This window comes from Apteryx mantelli, chromosome 25, assembly GCF_036417845.1.
Source record: "Apteryx mantelli isolate bAptMan1 chromosome 25, bAptMan1.hap1, whole genome shotgun sequence".
NCBI classification, from domain to species: Eukaryota; Metazoa; Chordata; class Aves; order Apterygiformes; family Apterygidae; genus Apteryx; species Apteryx mantelli.
Window position 1 is genome coordinate 11,753,588 of NC_090002.1, and position 10,227 is coordinate 11,763,814.

General features: G+C 41.8%; 1 protein-coding gene across 1 annotated transcript; it reads left to right on the forward strand.

The window, feature by feature from the left end:
- Nucleotides 1–696: 696 nt before the first annotated feature.
- Nucleotides 697–1,957, forward strand: TSHB (thyroid stimulating hormone subunit beta). Its single transcript, XM_013943581.1, has 2 exons — nt 697–858; nt 1,649–1,957. Exons 1-2 carry the CDS (start codon nt 697–699, stop codon nt 1,889–1,891), a joined length of 405 nt encoding a protein of 134 aa, XP_013799035.1. The 3' UTR covers nt 1,892–1,957.
- The last annotated feature ends 8,270 nt before the right edge of the window (nt 1,958–10,227 follow it).

Genomic DNA, 10,227 nt, shown 5'->3' on the forward strand with positions numbered 1-10,227 from the left:
TCAAAGCTTTGTTCTCAGGATGCCCCAGCAGGTCTGCGAAAGGAGGACAGCACATCAGAGAGAGAAAGCGGGGATTCATTGATTTGAACTCTTTGCTGATGTTCTTTATTGTAATTTGCTTGAATCTATTATTTAATTTTTGGCAGTGTTCCCATCTCTTCATGCCTCTAAGACATCTGGGAAGTAAAAAGTACAGTGATATATCTAATATGCACAGCTGTTTCTTGTTCTCTCTTGAACATTTTATAAGATGCTTTCTGCAGAAAAGTATTTTTAAACCATTGAGATTTTTTTGGCTTCTCTGGTTAATTCTGAAGCTCACGTTCTCTCACATATGTCACATTTTCAGATCCTTTCTCAGCGAAGGATAGGAAAACCTCATGTTATTTTTCTATGTCAGCATTTTATCACTCATTTGTGAAAAGTTCTACATAGTATGATTTAGTGGGAACAGGTGAACATGTGATATTGACCTAATGTTATTGGCCTGTTATCCTTTTTTTCTGTTCAGCAGTTGATATTGTTTCAATTCAAGGTCTGAGATTAGAAAGAATTTATCAGGCTCTAGCTAAAAAAATGTTAAGATTATTTCTACTCTGTAACTACCATAAATGTTCTTGTCAAATTCTGAGAAAAGGGCTGGAAGCAACATTTAATTTTACTTAGGGTGTTGTTTTTTTTTCCCCTCCATCTAGCATGAGTCCCTTCTTTCTGCTGTTTCTCCTCTTTGGCCTGACTTTTGGTCAAACAGCATCACTTTGTGCTCCTTCTGAGTACATAATCCATGTGGAGAAAAGGGAATGCACCTACTGCCTGGCCATCAACACCACCATCTGCGCTGGATTTTGCATGACACGGGTACAAGGTGTTACTCTGTTTTAGGCAGGTGTTTCTGTAATGGCCATCACTGCAAAACAAATGCCTGTTCTCACTTGTTTGCACTAGAAAATTGTGTGAAAATTGTCTTAATCTAATGGTATTTGTCATAGATAGAAAAATCACATTCTCATCATGTTTTCAACTTAGCTTATTATGAAGGTAAGGATGAGAAATGCCAAGCTTCCTGAACCAAGGGGTTTATAATGTCACTGGAGGGCCTCTGTAGTCAGTCTGTGGGGTCAGGATGGAGTAAGTGAGAAGCAGATTTTTTTAAAATTACTTGTATTTTCTTAAATTACTTTACATTATTTAATGTAAATTACTTGTGTAACTTTTCCTCCCACAAATTTGCCATGGGGTAAAAGCAATGAACCACTGTGGTGACAGCTGGCTTTGGAGAATGGAGAGTATCTCGCATACAGGCATGCCAAAGACTGTGCTTGAATGTCACTGTTCAACATAGCATTTTGAATTCCACCTGGGTCAGTAGGTAGCCAATACAGATTACAAAGCAGTGTTAGCTCTCTGAGCTAAGCAATAGATTGCAGTTAAAACCACAAAAGCAAGGTGAACATCTCTGCAAGTGTAGTGAGCTCCAATCACATGCAGATTCAAAATGACAGATCTGAACAGAAGTACACTGGAAATACCAGAACTAGTCTAAGAGGGAAGAGGTTTGCTTTCTGCATACAAGAGAAAATGCTGAAGGAAGTTTTTTTGTCATTCATGTGTGCTTAGGTGAAACAATAAATTTCTCTTTTCTTTGTAGGACAGCAATGGCAAGAAGCTGCTCCTCAAAAGTGCTCTTTCCCAGAATGTGTGCACATATAAAGAGATGTTGTATCAAACAGCACTGATTCCAGGCTGTCCTCTTCACACCATCCCTTATTATTCCTACCCTGTGGCTGTGAGCTGCAAGTGTGGTAAATGTAACACTGATTACAGTGACTGTGTTCATGAGAAGGTTAGGACAAACTATTGCACTAAACCACAAAAACTCTGTAACATGTGAGCTTCCAACAGAATGTGGTAGAAATGTACCGCTGTCTGCTCACAACTAAACATAAATAAAAGTATTTCACAACAGGTTTGCAACTTGGTGTGCACAAAGTTTTATTCTAAAGATGAATTACTACAGTTACTTTAATGAACTGGATAACCAGTGGCATGCAAAAAAAGTAGAATCACAGGATCCCATGTTTGTATATAGAACCCACCTGTAATTTACTTGGCAGAGGGGAAATATTACACGTACGTGTGAGCCTTTGCTCATAAATGCCAGGTATTATGTGAAGAGTTGCTCAGAGACAAAACATTTGATACATTTAAGAATTTTTTAAAAAGGCAACATGTAGTCTTATTGTTAAACATTTTAATTAGATTTTGGCATACTCTTACAGCCTTCACATTAGCAACTGTATTTTTCCATATGTGTAATATTAACTTTTTCTGAAGACCCTAGCTTCAGTGTAGTCAGCTTGGGCTAGCACATTTAGTCGAATATCTCCACTACAGTTCTGCATCATCACTTTCCATGTTTCTCTGCGTTAGTGGAGTGCACCTTTCTTTTTTCTGTTGTAGTACGTTGTTTAAAAAACTTGTCTCTTTCTCTGAGCATTGAAGGGGGTCAGTGAAATTTCAGATCTTGACACACTTCTCTGAAAGGGGAGTGTAATACCATCAAAGTCCAAGTGAAACTCAAAAACTCTCTCCCCCCCCCCCCCCCACAGGTCAGCTGGCCCATGCTGGGGGTGAAAGTGAGCTGAGCCCCATCCTATGTGCTGAACATGTACTGGTGAGAAGTGCTTACCCAAGGATAAGAAAAATGTAAGCTAATCCAATGTTTGTTCTTTCCTAAGTCTGCCACCCCTCCTGTGAGTGTTACAGTTGCTTTAAAGCTGATGGCTCGGCGGCAAGCTCTGATTATAACAGACTAACCACTGAGAGTGAGAGCTAGTTTCCAACTAGTTCAACAGAGCAGAAGAGCTTGTAGAATCCAGTGACGGAGTTGCAACAGGAGTGGTGAAAAGGCAGTTTGGTTAAACTATCTCTGCCCAAGTAAATGGGACCTTTGCTAAACCAAAAGCACTGTAGGCAGGCTGGCAGGACTACAGCAGAGACATAAACAGGGCTGACCAAAAATAAATAAAATTCTCCATGCTTTCTTGACTGAGGATCAAGATTATCATTCTGCATGTCTTAGCAAATACAGCCAGAAAAATCTGGTGTGTAAATGAATGAAATGCTAGTAAAAGTATTTTAATAATCTAAAACTAAACTATTTCAGCACTAAGAATTTGCGGCTCTGTACAGATGCTTTAAGAGGTTCCAAGACCTATAAAATAAAATTTTTAGGTCATACATGCCGCTAAAATGTGTTTAATTACTACTGAGAACTTTGTCTTTTATCGCCCTCTCCCAGCCTCGTGTTTTGCCTTGTACAGTCAATTACATCATTATAGCTCTCTTCAGTTGTTCAGTGACTGTAAATGTGTCTTTATGAAAAATAATTTTCACTGTTAAAGTGGAGTATTAAGTGGAACAGGTTTATCCATGGAGATCCACATCTGCAAAGCAGCATATGTCCTCTGTCAGATATCCAGAACAAGACTGGCTTTATTTTGGCAAGTAACATCGCGAGAGCCAGGAAGATGAAGACAGACTTGCTATGCCCAGCTTGAATCCCTACCTGTTCTCAAAGATGGCCACTGTGCCTGCTGAGAATTAACCTGCTGATAACCCTCAGCACCACTGTGCATTTAGCTGTTGGCACTAGATCTGATATTAGACTCTTCTTCTGTTTTTGTCTTCAGCAACAGTGATACCCAAAGAAGGCAAAAATCTATCACATAGTCACTAACATACTCCTGCTTTTGTTGGAATTAATGGAAATTTTCAGTTTTGTTTGTGTGAGATTGCAATCCCATATATCTGCTATATATTTTTTGACCTTTTAAAATTCTCTTGTACGTTAACTGCAAGCATCAATATTCCTTATTGGGAAAAGCCTTGCTGTGCTGATGAATGCCAGTTAGACCTTAAAACAATTTATCAAGAGTTACTTTTGATTACTTTCTATGGAGCAGCATGAAATGCTCTCCATAGTTGAGCATAGAGACAAGTAGGGAACTATTGTAAAAAGTCTTTTACCATTTCAGGGGTTGACAGATGGAGTAGCCAGAGCCAGCCATATAACCAGCTAAGAAAAATCAACAGGGCAGGGCTTTTTTTTCCCATAAGTTTCTGTACTATTCGGTGTGCAAACAATGGGAAGTAGATGACAGAAAAAGGAATGTTCCGAGAAAACCATATGTTAAGTTTACATGGCATTCTGTAGCCAACAGATGAAAAACAAGAAATCTACTGTTACTATCTTGGCAAGACAGCCCTAAGACTCTTGTAAAGTCCTTTAATGCCCTGTGGGTGCAGGAACTTAGTTGCTATGAGTGCATCATTCTCCCTGGCCTGACTTATGCACTTCAGTTAGCAGTGGGGTGATAGCTACAAACTTTCTACCAGGTGTGGAACAGTAGAGCTCACTCACAAGGATGCAGAAATGAAACCAAGTAATCCATTTCCTGACATTTTCTCCTCAATTTCCAGTTGGTGCTCTTCCTCACCCCTCAGTAAGGATGAAGCTGGAAGTATTTGATATTCTTGCCACAACCACAGCAGTATTGCCATTCACTCGAGCAATCTTGTAGGAAAAGCAGCAAATTACTAGTCTGTGCCTCACTCAGATTAGGTACTAGCACTGATGACATCAGTGGTCCTCTCTTGCCCCTTTCTCATCTGAAGATTTCTCTCTGCTCTTCCCCCTCCACAGCCTGTGCTGCATTAAGTGACCTACATCAAATATAGCTCTCAAGCAATCAAAGCTACAACTTGAAACAATGCTAGCTGCCTCAATACTGCTTTAGAGTTTTACATAAAAGTATAAGAATGACTTTTTAGCAGAGACATAAAATGCATTAATATTTAGAAAGAGACACTTAAACACAAAATCTATGAGGATGATGGATAAATATTCAGTTACCTGCCTTCCCAGCAACCAGAAATTTCTACATCTCCCTGGAAGAGGTGGTAATGACCAGGCACATTTCAGCACCATGTCCTGCCACCATCTCTTTACACAAGGTAACCCCTTTCTAAAATAGAGGGAGAAGAGATTAGGGAATGGTAATATTCTTCTTCTTTTGTAGCATAAATTGCAAGGACAAAATAACTTAGTTTGCCATGCTTGTCACATGTAACCTTATTCCCATGTACAGGAGCAAAGTCTAAAAGATAATTTCTGCCTACTGACATATTAATTACCCAGCTCTAATCCTACACTGTATTGCATCAGTTACATCCATGGTGGCATCTGTTTGTGCCATTATCATCTATTAAACAGGTTAATTAATTTCAACTCCATTCAAAGCATGAGCGAGAACTGAATTTTAATAAATATGTCTGGAAACATCTTTTCTGAGCAACAAGATGAGTTTTTAATTTGATTACCAAGCTTTATATGCTTTGCATTTCAAACAGCTGAATCACTATGGATGAGAAATTGCCAATGTGTGGCAAACCCTAAGATTCCTGGTTAGTACTGCATACTGTGTTGTAAATTCATTACTGCTCATTTTTATAAAATTCTACTAACTTTCATTTTTTAAATTTAAATATTGCATTCAGAAAGGCCATTGAAGTAAATCAAAGTAATTAAACCAATTTAATCAAGCTGAAAATCAAACTCTGGCATACACAAAACATGAATGATTTGGAATATTAAAAAAAGGAACATTCTCATCTCTGGCTAAGAAGTGTCTGAAACAGTCATTTGCAGTCAGTTTGACTGCACTTTTATGAGTTACCAGGGTCAAATTAACTGCAGCACCTAAAAATAGTACTGAGTTGCAAAGTATATTTTTTCAATTTATGTTTTTCTTTAGAATTATTATTGTAGCTTCCCAAGAAATAAGATATTCCAAGTTTTGAAATAGTAAATAAAGGAACCAGAATGCCAGTATGTGTATTTCACAAATATGAAATTTTATTTTCTTATAAAATCTTGCTTTCAAGTTTACAGTGTCATGAATGGTTCTGGGCTCTCATACTCTAATCCAAACATTTTATTTTGACTGTAGCAAAGCCTCTGCAAAAGACTAAGGGAATCTGCTAGGACATAATAGCAAAATCTTTGTCCAGGACAACTGTAATTGAGTTGACAGTATTTGCATGCTTGTCACAGATTCTACACAAGGCATGAACTGTAATAATCTTTTCTATAATTCAGTGATATACAAATGCCTTTGCAGGCAATGTTTGAAAACTTAAATTCTTCCAAACCTTTGTTTAAATTTAATAGAAAATACAAAGGACTTTGCAGAAGCAGTGGGAACCCCACTTCTGCAAGGTACGTCACTTACATGCATAGTTTAAACAATGCATTTGTGGCTGGATGTACATGAGACCACTTCCAATATAACTGTTGCACCAAAAGAGATTAGTCTTAATTAAAGTTACAGGGGATTGCTTCTGGGCCAGGAAGTCCGGGGTTCCCCCTTTCCTCCAACACAACTATGAAATCCATGTGGTGACAGCATGCAGAAGAACTATGGGCCTTCTGAACAGCCACAGCATAGTTATAACATGAATTACTCCTCCAGCTGATGAAAAGCACAGAGAATGATGGAAAAGTTTGGGGGGTACATCGTCACCCAGCAAAAGGCAGCAACGATGTTACCTGGTCCGTGGAAAAGGAACAACAGAAAATCTTCAGCTTTAGGATCAGAAAGTGCCTTCTCAAAACGGACAAGCCTTTAAAAGGGTATTTAGCACAGAAAAAATTAAGGCGCCTTGCTACGAAGCAGCATCTACACTTCGAAGAAAAGAAAAAGAAGGAAGGACGCCTGCTCCCGGCGGGGCGGCCCCCGGCACCAAGGCGCGCAAGCGAAAACCGGCAGGCGACTTCCGGGGTTAATGCCCACGCAGAACCACCGAGAAAGAAAGAGCCAGCACGACCTCCCGCCCCTTCTAATGCGCCTCCAGGCCCCGGTGCTCGTGCTGCGGATCAGCGCCTCCCCGCTGCAGGGTCAGCTGCTTGTCTGCGGCCGCTTTGCCCGAGGAGCCCGCCCGCCCGCGTAGCGAAGCAAGCCCGACACCCTCACCGCTTCGAAACGGCCCCACGCTGCCCGGGCAATGACCGCGGAGCCGCCGAGCCCGCGCGCGCGCGGCCCCGCTCTGGCTCCCGCAGCCGACCGTTACGTCCGCACCGCCGCGCGCTCCCGCCCTCCCTCGCGCTGAAGGCAAAGCACCGCCCGCCGCGCGAATAGCCAATAGGGAGCGAGGGCCGCCCCTCTCCCCGCCCCCTCCGCGAGAGCAGCCAGTAGGGAACGAGGAGCGCTCCTCGCCCCGCCCCCCAGGGGGCGGGGTCTCCGTGGCGCGCGGAGCTCTGAGGCGAGCGGAGGCGGGGCTGGGGCTGCCGCCGGCTCTGGCTCGGCTCGGCTCGGCTCGACAGACCGAGGCCTGCTCCTGCACCTAGAGCCGCCGCTAGCGGCCGGCCGGGCTCCGTGAGGGACGGCGGCGGCGGCTGCGCCGGCCGGGAGCTGCGCGCTGGGCCTGGCGCCCGGGCCCCCGCGCAGGGCGGCCTGAGCGAGAGGAGGCGGAGGTGAGGCGGCGGCGCGGCGGCGGCGAAAGCGGGGAGTTGATGTGGGTGATGGATTCGGACGGCACAAGCACAAGGTCCCTCTGCTAGTCTTCTATTTCAGGTTATTTTTATTAGAATGTTGTTTCAAATTCAACACAGAAAAGCTGATAAAACGCCCCTTCAGAACACACTACGCTAAAGGGAAGTAAAAACTGATTTCAGCGTCAGAACAAATATCAGCCCAATTTTTTCTCTCACAGCTGCCATAGACATAATGCTGCTACAGACTGCAATCATAAACTGATATTCCAGTTCTGTCTAAAATCAGAACTTGTGCTATAGCAACGAGTATGCTGTAACGGAACGGCTTGTGTATTGCAGAAGATTGGCATGGGCGGAGCACCAACAGAGAGGAGGAAGTAAGATTGACAAGCTTTACTTATGTACGTTTTCTATGAACAGCATCTGACGCTGTTAATCACTAGTTTCCAAAGGCTGTAAAAGATAGCATTTGAAGGCTTAAGATAACTCGGTTTCTTTTTCATTACATATGAAATATATTTAGCTACAAAACTAGAGCTGTCAGGCTAAATAAAAGTGAAATGAATCTTTAATGTAGGGATATTACAGAGCTGTGCTCCATCAGTTACTGTTCAATCTCTGCGGGATATCAAAACTAGCTGAGGTTTTCCTGTAACAAATGAAGCTCCCACTGAAATCAATTACTCGGGAAAAACTAGATAAGGAAAACAAGAATAATGATGTTAAGGAGATAATACAGGCATTAGCTATTTACATCGTTATCTTTAGAACAAATTGGTTGACAGGCTAAGAAGAAAATGTGTATGGTGCTTTTTCATAATTGTCCCCTGGAGAATTTTGGTCCCTTTTCTCTGAAACAGGTACTAGGGACAAGACTAAGTGGGTACTTCTGATTTATATGGCAGTTACTGCCTATCTGGAGCATGCATGTATTGGAGGGTATGAGTTTGCTAATTAAATACTGATATCTGGATTAAATCCATCATCTGGAGCATGAACTGTATTTGAGGAAGTTTACATCTTGGTTTGGATTTAGTTATCTTTGAATAGCTTTCTTACTGAACACCCATAGAATAGTTTCTTGGAAATGATTCTGTATTGCTGGCAAAAAACAAAGATTTTTTGCAGTATCAGAGTTGAAACAAAAGAGTGCAGCACAATAAACTGTGAGCACTCTATATCCAGTTTTGATAGCCATAACCCAGCCTGTGACACCTGACCATTAAACTGGGGTGCTCAGGCTAGTTAATGAAAACTTGAATGAGTTGTCAACTATCTATGATCTTAAAGCAACAGGGAAGAATTCTTACAGTTATGACAGGGAAAATTTTCTGTTCCTGGATGAGTTAAAAAAAAGACCTTCAAATACTAAGATCATGTAGAGAAAACTGCTAAACAGTACTGCCAATACCTTATGTGCCTTACAGCAGCATGAAACAACAAAACAGACTATATTTCTGGCTTCTGTTCAGGGTACTAGTAGATGCCTAACATGTTGGTTTCCAGCTTAATATATACCAGTAATCCAGAGAACTAAACCAGTAACTGGTATTATTCTGTTCCTGATATGCAGTGCAGATACCCATATACCCAAATAGCAGCAAAACCCAGAGTATAAGCAACAATTATGCTCAGAAAAACAAATGCACTGTTCAAGAAAAAAAATCTTCAGTAGAAAGTAGGTTGTTCAAGTTTGAATTCGTAGTAAAATTTTCCCAACTACCACTTTTTCCTGTTTTCAAAAGGTACTTAGATGTTTTTGTTCTTCCAGGGGTGGGGTGGGGGGGCAGGGAAGCAAGAGAAGTTTCTGCAAACAGCCTTTGTATTCAGTGCATCTCAAAAGCAGGAGTGGGCATATTCTAACTTGCTCAGGAAACAGTAAGCATGTAAAGAAGCAACCTTTGGTCATCTCATTACTTTCCGATGCTACAAACTTGAGGAATTAAAACCTAATGGTATGCGTAGACATGTTTCAAAAAATACTGTCATTACATGTGGGGTCTGTGTGTGTGTGAGAAGGAGATAACATTATCTACAAAACCTTTCTGCCCTTTTAGGGCAGTTATCTTGGAACCTGAACCATGCGCCTACCTATTACACTATTTTTACCTGCTGTCCTGGAAGGCTGCCTTGCTCTGTATGGCAAAAATGATGCAGGTGCTACTGTACACAGGTTTCTACTTTCTGTCAGTCTTACCTTGGGAGAAAACAGCCCAGCTGAACACTACCCCATTTATCATTTAGGGCAGAATCAGTTTTAGGGGCAGTCTCAAGTGTCTCTGGGACCCAGGAAATTGCTTTGGCTAAGTAAGTAATCTGCTGTGAGAAACTTATGTCTTGGTGTCAGCTCGAGACCCCCAAGGATTTGCTGCTAGCGTCATTTTCCCAACTGAGGCTGTTATAGGAGCAGACAGCTGATCAGGGCCAGATTTCCTAGTCTGATGCTTGCAGAGTAAGATCCCAGGCCCTACCTTTACATGACATCTGTAGCTCATCAGCTGTGAACAGAGGGATGCAAATCTAACTCTTCTTTGGTGCATGATATATGGTCTCCCTTTCAGCTGGGAACCTGAAGCTAAGCCTGGAAATTGCACACTTGGCAGTGCCTCCTGCATACTCAGCTGCTCTTGCTTTTAGTGCACAGCTGTCTCACTGTTACTGAATAGTCACAG